An 18031-nucleotide genomic window follows, 5' to 3' on the forward strand; every position below is an offset into this window, starting at 1 on the left:
TGTGTGGGCCGATGCCACCACCCTCACCAGTGAGACCTCCTGGCAGCCTCCACTGGCCTTCTCCTGCCTCGCTCCCAGCCCCGCCGAGGGCTGTGCTTAAAAACGGCCGTCTGGAAATGGGTATTGTCCTCCAGCGAACTTCCAGGGTTTCGTGGCTTTTTTTTTTTTTCCTCCTCTAATAAATGCAGGGCTTGGCACAGGCACAAAATCCATGTCATCCCAGCTCGCGCTGGGAAGGGAGACGTGAAGGCAGCAAGTACCGGCGGCTGAAGGCCAAGCAGTGGAAGGGAGAGAAGCGAGGGGAGGAGCACAGGGAGGGGAGGAAGCCCGGTGAGTGTGGGGGGAGAGGAAACACCGGGGGGGGGGGGGGGGGGGGGGGGGGGGGGGGGGGGTGAATGGTCAGGGGAGAGCAGCGTGAGGTGGACAGAGCAGGACTGTGGTGGCAGGGAAGAATGGAAGGAAATCCTCGCAGAAATGGGCGATCTGAAAGCTGTTCTTCCTGCTGCAATTCGTGATGCGCCTTCCCCTGGCAGATGCTGCAGACTGGAGGTGTCTGGGGAGGAATCAGTGGGGTTTTGGGGATGTGTGTGTGTTGGGGTGAGCAGAAAAATTCCTCGCTGCCTGTAACCCTGAGCACCTGGCGTACCCCAGCATTAGTCCCCCAAGGACGGGGTTTGGAAGTGGGCCACTGTGCCCAGCCCGCTGAGGCCGCAGCCTGGAGGTCTCACAGCTCCTTCCCCCTCCCCGGCCACGCAGTTATTTGGAGCAGGGTGGGAGCAGGAGGGAAAACCCATGCTCCTGCTGGCCTGCTGCCAGTTGCTAAGGCAGTTTCTTCAAAAGGGAGAGGAGCTGGGAGGGAGGGGGCTGCCTGGAGAGGAGGCAGACGACGCGCACGAGGACGAGGTGGAGAGGAACCCGCAACCACCAGCGATGGAGGTAGAGGAGCTCTCCGAAGCATGCCCGTGGCTGAGGGTTTTTTTCCCCAGTGGCTTTTCCCCTCTGTGGTTTCTCTGGTGAGTACGAGCTGCGTGCGGTCCAGGCTGTGCTTCCCTCCAGGCCCGGGGTTAGAGGCAGGAGCGTTATCCCTCCTGGTGCAGGCCCCAGGATCCTGGTGGGACGTGGGGGCCTCTTGGTGCTGCGCTGCTGCAGGTGTTTCTGCCCCCTGTGGTACATACCTGGGCGAGGCTCGTGGGAGCCTGGCTACAGCTCTCCAGTCTTCCAGTTATTTGGTTCCCAGAGAGGGGCTCATCTGCTGCCGTCAGGTATCTGTGTGGGCTCGCGGTTACTGAGCACCACAGAGCGTGGGCCTGGGCAGCTGCAGCTCCTGGTCTGAGCAGCTCCAGGCCATCGCTCTTGGAGGTTCGTACACAGCACAGGCCTACGAGGAGGTGCCATTGTGGGTCCTCCGCCTGGAAACCCTGCCCCTGAGGCACAGGCACGTGGGTGAAAGGACCTGAACGCGGCCAGCAGACACCGCGTGTCGGCGTGCCAAACCCCGGTCCTGCTTTCTCCTGCCCTTGGGCTGCGGGGAGTTGTGTGGTGGCTGCACTGGGGTCCTCTCGGCCAGGGGCAGATACTAGAGGGAGGCGCAGGTCACCCGCTCCTCACCGTGTAACCCACCTGAAAAGCCCAGAGCTTCCCCTTGCTGAGCTGGAAGCTTTATGGTGTGGGGCAGGTGGGAAACCACGCGATAAGGAAGGGGCAAGGGGGGGCTGCACGCGGCCTTGGTGTTTTGTGCTGGAGGCATCTCCTCGCTCTGCTAAAGCAGCCACGCGGGAGCAAGGTAGGGCGGTAGCTCTGGGAAGGTAGGTGGCCACAAACCCGGAGCAGCTTTGGGAATGCAATGGAGGCATCCCCGCGTGTCCTGCGCCAGGCTGATAGCCGCACGTGTTGCGGTGGCAGACAGTAACCCGTCGGTGCAAGGGAAAGCACTGTGTAGCCCGGACAGGAGCGGGGATGCTGGGGAACACGTTTGCGCTCTAGCCTCGGGTGTGTTTCACCCCTTCGAGCACGGTGCTTGCTGAGCAGGCAGAAATTCAATCCCCGGGCTGGCTTTCGTTCATACACTTCTCCTTTCTGTGCGTTTCACGTGCCCCGTGTCCCCGCAGCCATTTGTCCCCGAGCAGCAGCTGGTGCGCAGCGCGGTGGCTGCGTGTGCCCTGTGCTGCCGCTGCTGGCAGCCGCCCCGGTAACGTGAGCCAGTTCGCTGCAGCTGAGCTGTTATGTGCGGCACGTCGGGCCGGGGGAAACTTGCTGCTTTTCTGTCTGGTTTTGGTTCTCTGTGCCATCCAAAATGGAGCAGTAACGTTTTCCGTGGGTGGTGGAGGCCACGCGGTGCGTGCAGCGGGGGCGGGAGGGGGTGACTCACTCGCTGCGCGCTGGGGCCAGCCCCAACCCTGCTCCTGGGCTGCGCTCGCTGCTTCGTCGCCTCAAAATGCCTGAGCCAAAGCCAGGGCCAGGCCTCCCCGCTGCTGCTGCTGCCGCCCCTGGAACCAAATACCAGCACCTGCGGGGCTCGGCAGGGGGAAGAGGGCACCACTGGCGAAGAAGCACTGGATGAAGGTATCGGACGCTTCCTGCTGGGGTTTAATGCTCTGAACGAAAGGGCATTATGTGTATTAAGTGGCCTGATCCTGCTCGCTCGCTGCACGTTGTCGCACACAGTGTCTTTTGTCCAGTCCTGGAAGGGGGCACAGGGCCGGTCCCTGCCATGTCCCCCGTCACCTCCCCTCTCCCGTACACCCTGCCCTGTTCGCGGAAGGAAAGAAAGAAGCCGGAATTTATTTTAATCGTTTATTGTATAATATAAAACTACAAAAGTAAGACTGCTCATTTCCATGTACATTTGTCCAATTGGTTTTGATTACAGCCCATACCTACATGTGAATACAGTAATCTGGTTTCAGATGTATATGTCTGTAATATTGCATAGAAAAGGCACAGCTCTAAGGTCTGTGGGAGGGGGAAGGGGAAATACAGCCTTTTTTCTTTTTTTCTTTTTTTTTTTCTTTTTTTTGACAATAACAAGCCCTGTTCAAACAACCATGCACTGAACATGTCACACTATTTACACCTTTTCCGGAATCTTGGCCTTTACAGGCGCTAGTACGGATTACGCTCAGAACTAGATCGGAGTTGAGGTTGGGATTTTTGTCTGCAATTTGTATTTTTAAAGAGGTTCCAGAACTTGCATTAGGCTTATTTTCAGGAAAAGAAAAAGTGCTTAAAAAGAACTAATTTCTTGAAAAATGTTCAGTCTCATTAATTAATAGAAGCACTGAAAGCAACTTGCACAGAAGCAGGATATTGAAACCTGAGGGGTGGGGAAAAACAAAACAACCAAATAAACCCTGTAACAACAACGCAAAGTTCACAATACGCCGGAGTTGATTAAACCGTTTGTCAGACAGGACCCATTACAATTTACTCAATTTAATTGTGATAAAAGTGTAAACTTTGGATTCATAACATTGGTTTGAAACAATCCAGGCTATTACCACACAGCAGTGAGGGGAGGGGGGGAAAAAAAAAAAAAAAACACACGTTACCTCTCGCGAAGTCCAAATTTATTCTTACAGTGATTGCTTCAGCCGGTCTTGCTTCTCTAGGTGGCTGCAGGGAAGGTGCCGGATTGATGCTTTTAGTTTAAGCGTTACGCTGCTCAACCACGTTTTCTTGCCTCTCGGGCTGACCCGTCCTACGGGGGCTGGCTGGGGACCAGTGCGCCAGGACCGGCTGGCTGGGGCGCAGCACTGTGGGCAGCTGGACTCAGCCGCGTGCCTTCGCTGTCCTTACCTTCGGGCAAGAGGCTCGGTCTGCTCGGCTGCATCTTCTGGGGCTGGAGGTAACGTCCCGCAGCCTCCATCACCCAGCTGAACGCTGCCTCTGCGGACATTTTCCGGACCAGCACGCTAGAGGTGATTGCGCTTGCTGCTGGCTCCCCTCACAGACCGAGAGGCCGACAGGGTAGGAGGCTGACTGGGACTCGTTTTGAACATAAAACTGTCCCCCACCCGTACCCCTTTTGCATATTTCAAACAACCAGACCCATATTAGAAAAAGAGTGGTGGTGGTGGGGAAAAAAATGTCATGTGAACCATGCATATCCTGACGGGAACTCAATTCATTTTCTCTGAATCTGGCTCCCATACCCTTTTTCATACAGATTTACATTCCTACAAGAGAATACATTCCTACCATACATTCTGTACATGTTACAATCCAGATGTTGTTAGCTTCACAATAAAATAAATATATTTACAGAAGGAAAAAAAAGAATAAATAATTTATGAAAAACAAAAAAAAAATCACTTCAAATCCAAAGCTCTTTTATTCTGCTCCCATCTTGTCACTTCATTGCACATTAATGTTGAAATCCATCCCTGGTGTAGGTCCCGGAGAAGCCCTGTGTGTGGCTGCGGTGAGGACCACGGGGTGAGCGGCACCGCTGAGACCTTTTTCCCTCTGTGGCCTGCCGTGGCTGCCAGCAGGACCAGAGCCTCTCCCTAGCCCCACGTGTCAGCTGTGTTGGTGTCCCACCGGATCGCCGCCAGGCCCCCGCGGCAGGGCCTGCGCTTCAGCACCAAGGATACACAGACGTTGTCTTCTGAGTGGTAAATGGACTTAGAGCTCATCTCGTCGCTCCTGCGGCTACACCAACTGCACCTAGCCACGCTTCAACAGCAGCGCGTGGCTCCAAAAATGGCATTTATGTGAACTTTTGCCTAACATGTGGTAGTTGTTTGACTGCATAAATAACCCTCCCCTCCAAAAAATACAAAAAATAAAAAGGGTAGCTCCAGCATACTGTAAATAAGTTTTTAACCATGGTAATGCGCAGTGCTTACCAAGTTACCGCGTGAAATCATCGGTGCTACTGCGTGCCTACAGGTTTGTGCAAACAGCCCCCGTGCCGCATGGCCAATGTTTTACCAGTTTCTCCAGTTATGAGCGGTGTAGAGCCCAGCGGGGCTGCTTCCCTACAGGCCCGCAGCCGAGCGAGGTCCAGCTGCTACCACGTGCGGTGCGGGGGCATCCCCACCCCTGGGCCCTGCACTGTGCTCGGTCAAGGGGTTTCTGTTGGAAGTGATAACTTATTTTTTAGCCCGTGTAAGGAAATGACTGCAGCTCCATCAGCATCACTGAGTTTGGCTTGGAAAAGAAAGAAAACCCACCCCCGCGCCCAGTTGTCCCCCAGCCCCACGCCTCACCCTGGCAGAGGAGTTGGGCTCCAGAAGCGTTTCATAATTGTACGCGACGCGTTTCGTTTCAATTAGGAGTTCCTTCATTGCAAAATGCATTTGCTTTTATACTCTGTCTGTGTGCATATCTATGTTATATCTATCTATCTATACACTAATAAATATATATGGCCTGTTTTAAAGTGCCAATTTATAAAAAGCTGCCTCCTTAAAAGGCAGACAAGACCCAATTTCATCCATGACAAGAAGGGAGCAGAATTGACTGAATATTGCCAAATGACGTAAAACATAATTTAAAATTTCTTAAATAAATATAAAAGTTATTCCTAAAGAAGCCATAGGCATGTCAACAATATAGGTTGTAACCGGCGCTCAACAGCTAAAGTACCATTGAAAAACTAAAATGCCATAGCAACTTCAGCAATAGGCATGATACATTGCAAACATTTTGTTTTTAAATTAAATGTACACCACAATGAACTTAAAAAATGCTATTGGTGCAGTAATGAGAAGACTTCTCAGGTGTTATGGGGAAACGGGACCATGCATAGAAAGCTGTGTCTGTATATTCGTTGTAAAACAGGTCTATAAAGTGTAAAGCAGGTAACACAGTTGATACAAGAAACCAACCCTATACGAGATGCCAAGTGATGTAACGCGACTGGCTCCAGTTTCAACAGCAATGGATATTAAAGCAAGTCCATCCAGTGCAGGTAAGAGATGAGCTTCACTGCAGTAATACTGAAGTTGCCTTTTTCAGCACTTAGCACAGTGAGGTGGGGCGCGGGGAGGAGAAATGCTCCAAGAAAGGGCGCGTGGACGCTTCGACGCCAGTCTTCTGCCCGCCGATCAGGACGATGGCCGCGGGAGGGATGCTCCTGGCGAGCAGCAGGCGTGGTCCCCCTCGAAATTGCTCCCGGGGCTGCAGGCGAGGAGGGGCTGCACCGCCACCGCGTTCAGCTCCTCCGGGCTGGAGTTCCACAACTGTTTCCTGCCGACTGCTTCGCGTACGTGTTGGAAAAGGACATGGCTCTGAGTTTCGGGAATCACAGTAGTGCGCAGTGGGTACAGCAGGGAGCAAACACTTGTGAAACTCCTACAGGAGCAGCTCCCAGCCCTTTCTTAAAGCACTTTTTTTTGTTTGTTTGTTTGTTTGCATTCAGGGAAACCAACTGCAGGCTTATTTGATCCAATTTTCTCTTTGCACCATACACATATAAAACATTACAACTCTGTATAAAAGTACAAGTGGTTCTTGTACATCTGAATTATGCAGGAACTATGTGAGCAAATCCTATCAAAATAGCTATTTTTTGTGTGTATAAACAGCATTTGTTTTTAGAAAAAACAATATCATAAACTGCAGAATCTGTACAAAAATATAAAATAAATTTGGGCAGCAGTTTCTAAACAGCCATGTAAATGCAACACTTAAAGAGGAGCAGGTTAATGCCTCCAAAAGGCTGAATTGCTAAGTCAACCTATACAGGGCTAAAATGGTATTGAGATTATCTAAATAATAAATTTTTTTACCTCTTGCAATAAAACTTATAGAAAAAATAGACAAATATGCACATGCAATTTACAGCTTTCCCAAACATAATCCTTGTGCTTAGCTTTTACAATTTTTTTTGTAATAACATAACATTGTCTACAATACATATTCTTTCCTATACCAGGATATTCGGTCTTCCTTGAGGAACCACTTTAAAAAAAATACATTAGAAGTGGTCATACATGGATGAAGGCACTCCAACTCTGCTTGAAGCAAAAACTAGTGTGATCCTTTTCTTTTCAAAAAAGGCAAGCAAGGACGCATGCACAGTGCTGTGAATCGGGGGCGGGAGGGACTATGGAAATACTACCAAGTGTATATACTGGTACTTAAAATTAAAATTTAAAAAAAAAAAAAAAAAAGAAGAAAAGAGAGAGAGAGAGTTGCTATATTTCTATATTTTAAGATCCAACAAGCACCTCCATGATGTGATCCAGTTCTGTGAGGTCCATTTTGAAAGGCTGATTTGGAGTTACTGGTTGACTGCTGTATGGCGCGAGCGTTTTTAGGAGCTCATCTGCTGAGACGGGAGCCATTTTGGAGGCAGCCCCCGTGGCAGACGTGCAGGGGTCAAAATCATACATGGACGTGTCAATGTCAGCGAACAGAATGTCGTCCAGGGTCAAGTCTGTGAGGAAACCTGTGGAAGTCGTGATCTCGAAGTTGCCGGGCAGCGAGTCCATGAGTTTGGATTCGGCTGTTCTGCTCTCCGCGATGCCCTCGGGCTTTTGAACGCTGGACTCGCTGGGGTGGTCTTTAGAGTCAGCGGCGGCTGTGTCGGCTGCTACTGCTACTGCCTCTGCGGAGGTAGGTGCGGGACAAAGCTCCTCGATTTCGTCCAAGGCTGAGGAGAAGCTGTCCTTGACTGGTTGGAGAGCAGGAGGTGGTAGTTTCGTCGGACCATCATGCTGGACAGTCGGGGAAGTGCAAAAAGTGTCGTCCTCGAGCAAAGAGGCCGGGGTGAGGCAAGACTCCAGGGGCGTAGTGCTTACGAAGTCAGTGGGGAGCATGGGCTGGGAGGCGAGATGGCTGAACGCCGGCTGGGCCTCGCGGAAGTTGTCGCTGAGAGGGTCGGTGGGCTGCGAAGCAGTCACAAACACAGGCCTCAAGCTGCCTTCTTGTTTGAGTTCTTCCTGGATTCGCCTCAACATGTTGTTAATTAAAACTGTCTTTTGCAAGCTCGGCTCGGTTAATGGCCTGTGGTTATAAAGTTTCATAAGGGAAATGTTGAAGATAGTCTGACGCTGTAAGGTGTAAGACACCTTAGAGGGACCATCAGTAGGAGACACCACTTTGCCTTCCAACCCATCTTCATGCTCGTCAAACTTCCGCTTTCCTCCTTTCCCCAACATATATCTGAAAGGAAGGAGAAGGCACTGATGAAGCCAGCAAAGCTCAAAGTCTGCTCTTCGCTCCCCCAGCCCCCTCCCTGGCCAGGCGCCGTGGGCAGACTGGCCATCCCATCCCCTCCTTGCTTACCCCAGCCGCCACACGCGCGCTCAACAGCACATTTCCCTCGAGCACGTGTTAAGCGTACGGTCCCACCTATCTGCACAGAGTGGACAAGCTCCAGATCCTGCATTAAATTCTTTCGAGCTTCCTGGCCGATGCAGTACCATGGCTGGGAATACAAACCTCGCACGCCGAGGTTCTTACAACGAATTTCCCTTTTTTATTTGAAAGTATGTTTGCGGGGGGAAGGGGAGCGAGGCTCAGCAATCCTATACCGAGAGAAACCTTCACGGCGAAGTCTGGAGTGTCAGCTCTTAGGCTACACACAGATCTGACCTCGTGGGTTTATTTAAATGATTGCATATGGACTAAACTACTGGAGCAGGAAATGCAGTTATTACACTCATCTCATCGCAGAATTAGATGAATTACAGACAAAGAAGACCCGCCAGGTCATTTAGCCTGATCGCCAAGATTATTCTCTGCACGACGTTCTGCTGCCGCAGCAGGGGGTGCCTCGACTCCCACTAGCGACGGGCCCTGGCTTTGGGGACGCTTTTGGGGACACGGCCACCAGAGAGCCTTAAAGGCTTCTGCGTGGCACCTCGTCACACACACCAGCCGGCCGTGGGCCCCCAGGTGGGCACCACCTGCCTGCTGCATGGGAGCTTTGTTCTTCTGGGGGCAGGAAACGCTGGCACACGGTGGGGGTGGCAGCTGAAATCCTTTCCTCAGCTTCTCCTTGGCTAAGGCAGTGCCAGCAGCCTCTGCCACCTCCGGCGAGGCTTTTGGCGCGCAAGGCAGCTCCCTAGCTGGGGACAGATGAGCTATTGCAACAGAGCAGGAATGCACTGCTCCAGACGAACCATTTGTCTCTGCTTCCCCCAAATCAGAGCGTGTTCCTCGCCCAGGACTACATCCATGTCAAGTTTCCTTTGAGGTTCACTGAGAACAAAAGAACGCCTTAGGGCTTTTTAAGAGAACAAAAATCAGCATAAGTGCATGTGCTTTTCTCCTGGTCAGATAGCAGATTTTGAAGAAGGTAACTAAGGCAATTTTACCAAATCTCCCCAGCATCGCAAATCATTGCTGAGCTAAGAGTAAGTAGGGCACTTCAGTCCTCGCTGCTGTCTCTTCCAGGATGTTTCAGAGCACCGAGAAAAGCCTGCAAACACTCCTCTACACAGCCTAGTCCCAGGCTCATTTTGTCCCCGTTATTTTTGTGACCTAAAGATCCCCCCCAGACGCAAAGGAACAAAGGCACCGCCGTGCTGAACGGGCACGACACCTTACGTTGTGCCTCCGAGCGGGGAGGGCTTGAGGGCCAGAAGACCTCTGCCACCACCTATCTTCGGGGAGCAGCCAGGGCTGGATTTGCCGAAATGTCAGTGGCTGCGGGATCAGACAGCGTGGTGCCCACGCCAGCACCTCCTTCGGGGCTCACACAACAGCAGGTTCCCTCCAGCTCTCTCCCTCACTACCTGCATGGAATGAAGTTGCAACAGATTTATGTATAAACGCATTTTTAACCCCAAACGTGACTTCTCCCATACGAGCTTCATTATGCAGCTGGCTCCTGGCTATCGTGCAGGAGACAAAACTTGCCTTCCTTATTTGAGTACAATCCCCAGCTCCCCGGATGGGATCCCCGCCTGCGAAATGACTGCGCCAGGCAGGTCCAAGACAATCTGATCGCTGTACGCCCGTTGCAGACAGACAACATAGTTAAGGGCGTGCAAACACCCCCAGGAACGTCTGCGAAACATTCAAAAGCAAAGAGCCCTTGCGACGTCGTCGGGGTTTCGATAAAAAAAAAAGGAACGAGGTTCAGAAGGCATTTGCTGGATGTTAAATCCCAAATCAGATTGGGTGAAGTGAGCCCTTTCTGGTTAAAAATAAGTCCCAAATCCAGATCATTTTCTAGCATATTATGCAATTAAAAAAAGAAAGGCGGGGGGGGAGGGAGCGAGGAACGGGCAGGCTGCGATCCAAGCTCCTTGGCCAGCTACCAGCGATCCCCGCGCCTGGAATCTCGGGTGAGCAAAACCTCTGAAATTTAGCACTGCCGCTGAAGTCTGGTTTTTCTCTGCTCCCTGGTGTCACTTCCATGGGCTACTCCAGAGCTGCGCACGTGGGCTCGGGGTGGTGGTGGGGCTTTTCTGTTTAAATATTGACGACCGACACGCTTCCTTCGACTTCAAGCACCTACAGCGAGAACGGGAGCTCGAGGCTAGCAGGAATCAAAAATCCTACCTGAGTTCAGCGCATGTTAAAGAAGCTGTGGGTTAGGAGGAGAGCGAGCAGCTTTCCGCCCCTTCTGACTCTCTCCACCCCCTGAAAAAAGACAGACTCTGTCCTAAAGACATACCAACACTCCTTCCGCAATGCTCTATTTAAAGGAGAAATTTTTAAATGGCTCGGGGACTAGGAGAGTTTTGAAGTTTGTCAGGCTCTGCGAGGAATGTATAAAAATATTCACAGCACAAAGCCAACCTTTTTCCCCGTGATAAAGAAAACACCACTGGGGTGGCTGTGCTCAGCTCCCCGCGCTTGATTATTAATTATTATTGTCAGGGGACGTCGGCACGCATTTCTAATGAACCCAATTGAGCTGGTTTCTCTCATTTACATCCGAGATCGAGGTGCTGGTGGCTGGACATTTTCTAAGCTGGCCAGTAAGAGCTATGGGATCATCATTAGTAAACACAATGATAAGCTCTCTGCGTCGTTTTCCAGGAAGCACAGAAATGATTCAAGGTTTCCTGTATGTATGACTGTCAAGCTTTCACATCTCACTCGATCTTCGTGTAGCTCGGTTCAGAGCCGGTCCTTTTAAAGGACAAAACAGATCAGGAAACTCACAATTTCTCCTCTTAGCTTTTCAGCGCAGCTTTCAGTTTTCTTTTCCCCAGAAATGCTCTCTGAAAGCATTTAACTATTAAAGCTACAAAGCAGGGCTGCAGCCTAAGCAGGGGGGTTATTCCCCCAGACAGGGAGCTGCAATGAACACCGCAAGACTCCTAGCTTTACAGAGTTTTATTTTATTCCCTTCTCCTCTGACATGCAAATGGGAATTGTAAAAACATTTTCCTCCAGTTTCTATAAATCACTTCACTCATTCTAAGCAAGGAGGCGGTATCTTTTAGGACCAGCTGATACTGTGGGTAAAAGCACACATGCCTGCAAGCCTTCCTCTGCATCTCCCTAAACTAATCGCGTAGTTTCTGACCGCCACAGCTGAAGACAACGTTGCCTGCTTATCCTTTGCCCTTCACACCTACATTAGGAGATCGGTTTTGTACATCTCAAGGTAGCGAAAAACACAAAACCAAATTGCAAGCTCAAACATCTCAAACAAAAGCCTCGCTGCTCTCCTTCGCAGCCAAAGCTCCTGCTGGGAGGACGAAGACGCCAAACTTACAGATCTGGTTGGGCAAAGATTAGCAGGGGATGAGATACACTCGCACCCTCCCGAGCGCAGGAAGTCAGAGCCGGCCTACTGAGTCATAGGGCTGCGATGGGGACGGACCGACAGCAACCCACCCAAACCAGCCGGGCAGCGACAAGGGGTCGTGCCCGCGGCGGGGTTTTCGTGCATCTGTTTTGGCTGAGCGGCGATCCCGGCCAGAAGTTGTTCTGCTGCGCTTCCAGCGGGCTGCCAGCAGCTGTCATTCTGTGTCCAAGCGCTCGAGTTGAGACGGGATGTCGCTTTGTTGTTGTTGTTTTAATAAGGGGTGTTGCAGGGTTTTGGTATGCAAGTTAGTTTTCAGCGTTACTTAGGTATGTGGAATTAGAGAGTCGAAGAAAGGCCGTGGAAAAACTGAACTTATCCGGGGCAAGGGGGGGTGGGGAATTACTCAGAGATTTTCCCCGCTATTCCCCACCAGTTGGCTCCAAAGCTGGAAGACCCAGACCCAAAAGTTGAACCATTGTTGTTGAGAAGGCTTCAGCTTGCTTTTTTTGCCCATTTAGGGTGATTGCACGCGCCTCAGAGCCAGAGAAATGCTAGCATTGTTTGGGAGTTGGCTTCTCTTAATTGAAAAACAAAAGTAATATATATTTTTTTCATTTGCATGTCATTTAGCCTCCTTTTATTGGTGCTGCATGCTCTTCAGCCGGAGCTGGAAAAAAAAAAATGCAGTTGGGGCTCAGCAGAAGAGATAATCAGCCTGGAGCGGGTGGTGCTCTGGAGTCAACCGTAATCGATTACACACAAAAAGCTTGTGCAATGCCTGGCTGTGTCTCCGAGCCTACTTAGCGACGAGTCCTTCGCTCTGCAGAGGAGAGAGAGAGGCATGTGCCCAGCGTGAGAGAAGTGCTGCACGCATCAATTGCGCGTACAGTGTTACACCTTGTCACTGCTGGGCTATTTCTGAAGTCTTTATTAATTGGGAACTTGGCATCAGGAAGCAGTGGATATGCAAAAAATGGAGGGGAAAAGTGATTTAGTTATCTCAGCAGTAATAAAAACACCCTTTAATGTTAACTCGCAAAAGCTTTTAACTGTTTAGCTTAAAATACCTCTCAAGGCTGAGGGCTTTTCTTGGAAGCCAGTTCCACAGCCCCCAAGTGCCCCCTGATCAGAGGCAGGCAGGAAGGGAGAGAAAGAAAGGGGAACTGAACGCCGAGAGGGACTGTGTAAGGGCATCTTTCACAAGTCACCTCTCCACTCTCAAATTTATGCCACCCTATCAGCCAGGCTAGAGGATGAACAGGTTAATGCAGTGAGGCTCGCTGTCACAATGTTGCTCAAAAAGATAAATGCAGAAAAAGAGAGGGAAAAAAAGAAAAAAAAAAGGCATTTCAGGGGATTTAAAGAAAAGCAACACTTCACGCCCATGGAGGAAAACACAGAAGTCCCTGAAACTGCACAGAAAGTTGAAAACATGCACACTGAACTCCCAAAACTAAGTTTCCCAAATCTCAGGTACAGATGAACCTCACCGGGGCTACTCGGAGACTCTATCCAGTAAATTACGCAAGCGCTTTCTGTGTCACTTCTGGAACATGAAACATTATTTTCCTCTCCTCCATCCCTCCTCACTCCTCATCCTTGAGGGTTGTGTTGGCTGTATCCTGGCCCAACGGTAGTCAATGAGTGTTTTGTTACTGACTTCAGCAGGATCGGGATTTGGCACTGATAGCTGCAGGACCAAAATAAAAAGGTCTTTTGTGCCAACTGGGTTCAACTGGCAAGGCGAGGGCCAGGTCCTCCGAGCTAACAGAGGCGTGCGCCGCTTAGAGGCGTCGGCGCGCTGCCGGATCCAGCCCGAGGGACCACCTGAGCTTACAACCAGAGTGGAGGCATCCTCCTCCCAGCGCCTTTTCAGAGCTGGAAAGGAAGGGAAAGAGCGGAGGGGAACGCCAGTAGAAATCTGGCACCCTCTCCCAGCCTCGCTAAAAACAACGGAGCAAGCCCAGGTGTCGAGGTTTAGCGGCAGGGCTGGAGCGAGAGAGCAGCGCGGACTCGGAGAGGTGAGGGCCACCGCGCGATGAAAATCGGCCCTCCTCGAAACTTTCATCTGTTGACACCGGGGTCTTTAAATCCTGGCACAGCAGCATCCCTGGGAGCTAGTACAGCATGTACCACGCAGTAATGCACGGCTACGTTCAATATGCTGCAGCTGGCTCGCAATTTGTACACTGACAGGGCTGGGTTTTTTCTTTTTCTTTCCTTTTTTTTTTTCGCAAGGCTGCTTCTCAGGATCTGATGCAGATTTTACTCGTTCAAGTTTAATGCGTCCATGCTGCCTGGCTAGAGGGAGGGCTCCTGACAAGCGCTGCTGGGTAAGAATTTGGTCTAATGGCAGAGGGCAGCAAAAAACAGAAAGCCCAATACCAGACGTGGAGCCGGGGAACAGAATCGTGCTGGGCTTTCTGTCCTCTCCAGAACCATGCCCTCCTATTTACAAGGTTTGTTTTCCCTGACACTCGCACTTTATCTTAATGCTGGCTGCTTTTTTGTTTTGCCTTTTTTTTTTTAAGAGGAAAAAAAAAAAAGCGAGGTTTAATAAGCACTTACAAAACTCTCCTTTAGAGCTCTATCAAAAAATTGGCCTCCTGGGTAGCTCTGTGCTTCCAGAGAGCGCAGGGAATTGTTTTTTCTGTTTGCAAGCCTTCACTGTGAGGCTGTCGTCGCCAGCAGCAACCGTAAGCGGCAGGTATTTCGCACGTACGTTTTGTAGGGGCAGACTCTTCCCATCTCCTGCGGCGGATGGGTGCACCTTGGCTCTCGTGAAAGCTGCGGAGAGGCAGGCAGAGCCGCTTGGTGCTCAGGCTGGAAGCACCCCGCAGCCAAATTCGGTGAGTGAGGCAGCTCCCCGCTGTCGGCACCCACCGCTGAAGGCTGTGGCAGGTAGCAGGGGGACTGAGAGTGGTCTTTTCCAGCTCGTGCTAGTGTCGAAATAAGAAGGGAAGCCACAGCGGGTGACTTTCAGAGGCTGATCTAAGAAGGATTTAGCTAGGGTTGGTGCGAGGAAATCTCTTGGCAAAGGGGAGACGAGAAGCTCGGCCACTCGCATTTTCGGAGCGCCCGGAGCGCCGCCGCTCCCGTGGGGTTTGATTTTGGTGCTCCCGGCTTCTGAAGCCCCCCGTCCCTGAAGGCACGTCTGTGCGAATCAGCAAGTAAGGTGAAGCCTTCCCTAGCAAATAAGCAATGCAATTATAAAGCCAGTCAATAGCGTAACGCCAGCCAACGTGTTCCAGCGATATTTTGAAACTGTAATCTGATCCTACTGTTTCCATCCTCGTGCCTTGCCTGCTCTCCCTTGTTGCATACTGTACTATTTGAGGCCCAGAGGGCAAAGCAAGCTCTTGCTGTTTGTTAATGATCAGAAACTGCGTTTCGAGCGAGAGCTCTCTGCGCGCCGCCCACACTACTTTCTTGATAGTTTCTTCAACTCGCAGCCCGCCGAAGCCCTATTAGAAGGCTCTGTGAAAAACAAAAGGCAGCAAAACAACCAGAAACACGACTTAGGAACTCCACTTCTGTCTTCAGTTTCCAGCTCCTTTCTACCAGGCTAAAAAAAGGCAAAGCCGCAGTCTAAGGCAATCTCCGACTCTGCAGTGTGTTAAGTCTTGCAGGAAACATATGCTTCTATTAAATTGGAAACAGTTTCTAATGCTGTCAGTTTGCTAAATGTAACACGTTCTCTTGGAAGAAGCGGAGCAGTTTTAATGTTTTTGACTAACTGCACACACCAAACAGAGTATGTCTGATAAAGCTGGAATGGGCTCCAATAAATATAGCTTAGGATAAATTACTGCCTCATTAAGTAATTGTTTGGGAAAAGGAGAGCAGGTTTTCTAGATTATAGCCATGTTATTAAGGGTGTTTATAATATTAGGAATTCTATCAGGGTAGCAGACCTTAATACAAGTTTAAATCAGACGAGCACTTGTTAGCTCGTTAAGCCATTAAAAACTACACTGGCGGAATGAGGAGGTGAACAAGACTACACAGGTTCGGCGCAGAGAAAGCTCGTGAGGCGCGCTGCGAAGGAAGGGGCGGCCGTCCAGGCAAACGCCCCGAGTACGAGCAACTTTTGTCAGTACAGAGGAGGAGAGGGCATAGCTGGAGAGCATGCCGAGGCCAGAAAACGTTTAGTCAAACCAGGCTTTATTCGTGTACAGGAAGGCAGTCGCGTTTACTGGAAAAAGAGCAGGTTTGGATTGCCCGGCAGAAGAAATTTCTCTCTCCAAAGGTCTCAAAATGGCAATTCTCACGTGTTCGGCCTCACACACAGCCTCCCATCAGCATCCTTACAGCGGCGCCCACCAGGTGCCACAAAGACCCGGGCCTGCCCTTCTTTGGTCTCGTCCCTAACTGGAAACTTCACGAAACACCCTTCCCACGGCTGCTAACGCCATCTCACCACGAACACCAGCTTCGACACAGACCTTGGCAGATGACTACCGCTAATAACTGCAGTACTCGGGGTGGTCACGGGGCAAAGCCGCCTCCTCCTCGTGCCGTATCTAGGCAGACCCCTCTTTATGTCCTCCCCCAGCGCGGCTGCACGCGCCACCTACTTAAAACCACATCCATGCCACCATGCCGGGGCACTGAGGAGCCTCCCCACTGGGAGCAGGCTTTGCCGAGGCTCCCCTGGTGCTTCGAAGAGCCCCCCCGATGAGCTGGGCCAAGGTTATTCTCAAATTCAGCCTCCACGTGGCAGCATTAAGGAAGCTGCCAGGCCTGCCAAGCGTGAATCAAATTATACCGCGCTGCGTGCACACGGGCTGGGACGGCTCTGCTGCCAATATCAAAAGCTCAAGGACCAGGATCTGCGTTACGCACCTGGGCATCAGCAGTAGGAAACCGGAGCTGCAGTAAATAACACCAGGCGCTGCGCTAGGCCAGCTCCTCAGACTTTACTACACGATTAGCTGATGATTCAGTAGGCTCTGCTTGTTGTCACCTGAAAAACATGCGAGGGCTTCTACGCACAAGTCTCCCCGGGACCAGCCAAGCAGCTCCGCCTGCTCCGTGCTGCCGTTTCTTTTCTGGCACCGGGGGCCTCCTCGCCCAGCAGCCGCCAGCCCTGCCAGCAGGACCGGGGCACGACGAGGGCTCCGCGCGGGGAGAAGCAGGGCCAGCATCTCTTCCAGCAGTGGAGCAGCAGCAATTAAGATGGCCGTGTACCGCTTCAGGGCCCAATTCAGCCAAGAGCCGACCGCCTTCCTTTTCTTCCCACTTCAGAGCCTGCAGGCACCGGCAGAGCGAAAGCACTGGCTGAGAGGAGGCTCCTTACTTGGAAATTATATTCGAGGCGATCTGAGAGGGCTGGTACAGCCACAAGAAAGTGACTGCTAAAATGACACGCCTGCAACACCAAGATGCTACTGGTCAGTCTCTAAGGGAGGGTGACGAAACAGCAAGGCTGGCTGTACATCCTTCCTCCCCTGCAACGCTGCTCCAAACAATAGATTACGGCAGCGTTGCGTTTCAGCGCACAAGACATCTCGACAGGCGCATGCATGTCACGATCTAGCTGATATTTTTAGTGCACGCAGGGACTGAGCGTCGTAGACCTAGCTTTACGGGATGTGCGCAATTCCTATAAAGGTTAATGAGGGTGGTGTGTGCATCCAAGAGGGACCAGACCCCTTTGTGGGTAATAAGAGAGAGTTTTTCTCACGTATTTATAATTACTTGGTTAGAGTCCTTGCTTGCAAGCGGATCGTAGTGCTTTTTCCCTAAAGATAGCTTGTTTTTCCCCCTCGTTGCGGACCCTTAATAAACACTTGGGGGAAAAAAATACCCACACTGCTGTGGAAAGAACTGAATGGTTTGCCAAAAAGTAGGTTATTGCTCTGAAAACAGTGCTGAATAAATTATCACAGTCAAACTGAAAAGCAGCAAACTGGGGGGGGGGAAGGGAGGGGAAGAGAAAAAACTCCAAAGAAACGTATACTGCAAAATGCAAAATACATCCCAGCAATGACAAGTCATTTTAGTTTCTGGCCTGCAGGTTTTATTTGTTAACCAGTTTCTTGCTATTGAAAGTTAAAAGAGGAGAAAAACAAAGATTATAACAGAAGGCATTTCCCTGGCACTTTTTAAAGGAGTTACGCTGCACACGGGTTGTTTTCAACATCTTTACTTAAATAAAATGAACACAGCCCTGCAAGCAAGAATACTCTGTGAAAAAAGCACCCACCCACCCTTGTGTTTCTTTTAAAGATGTGGAAAAGCTGTTGGGCATTTCTCCACCAGTGAGAACCCCCCAGAAAAATGGTAGTTAAAGTTTGACATGAAAGTTTGCTAAGACGGTGTTAAGTGATGTTAGACAACACGATAACTGTTGGCCTTTCAGCCCGC

The 18031-nt window shown here is 50.9% G+C and overlaps 1 protein-coding gene and 1 long non-coding RNA gene across 3 annotated transcripts in view; one reads left to right on the top strand and one right to left on the bottom strand.

Moving 5' to 3' along the window:
• The first annotated feature begins 388 nt into the window (after positions 1 to 388).
• LOC125182425 (uncharacterized) lies at positions 389 to 4801 on the top strand. Its single transcript, XR_007162120.2, has 2 exons — positions 389 to 1013; positions 4392 to 4801. It is a non-coding gene; the product is annotated as an uncharacterized lncRNA (long non-coding RNA).
• Positions 2780 to 18031, bottom strand: part of SERTAD2 (SERTA domain containing 2) — an 81138-nt gene continuing 65886 nt past the window's right edge. For both annotated transcript variants that reach the window (XM_048060752.2, XM_066993392.1), the window contains exon 2: positions 2780 to 8112. In XM_048060752.2, coding sequence (XP_047916709.2) covers positions 7158 to 8108 — 951 coding nt within the window. In that variant the 5' untranslated portion in view covers positions 8109 to 8112 and the 3' untranslated portion in view covers positions 2780 to 7157. The remainder of the gene's footprint in view (positions 8113 to 18031) is intronic.

Source organism: Anser cygnoides, chromosome 3 (assembly GCF_040182565.1).
Source record: "Anser cygnoides isolate HZ-2024a breed goose chromosome 3, Taihu_goose_T2T_genome, whole genome shotgun sequence".
Lineage (NCBI taxonomy): Eukaryota > Metazoa > Chordata > Aves > Anseriformes > Anatidae > Anser > Anser cygnoides.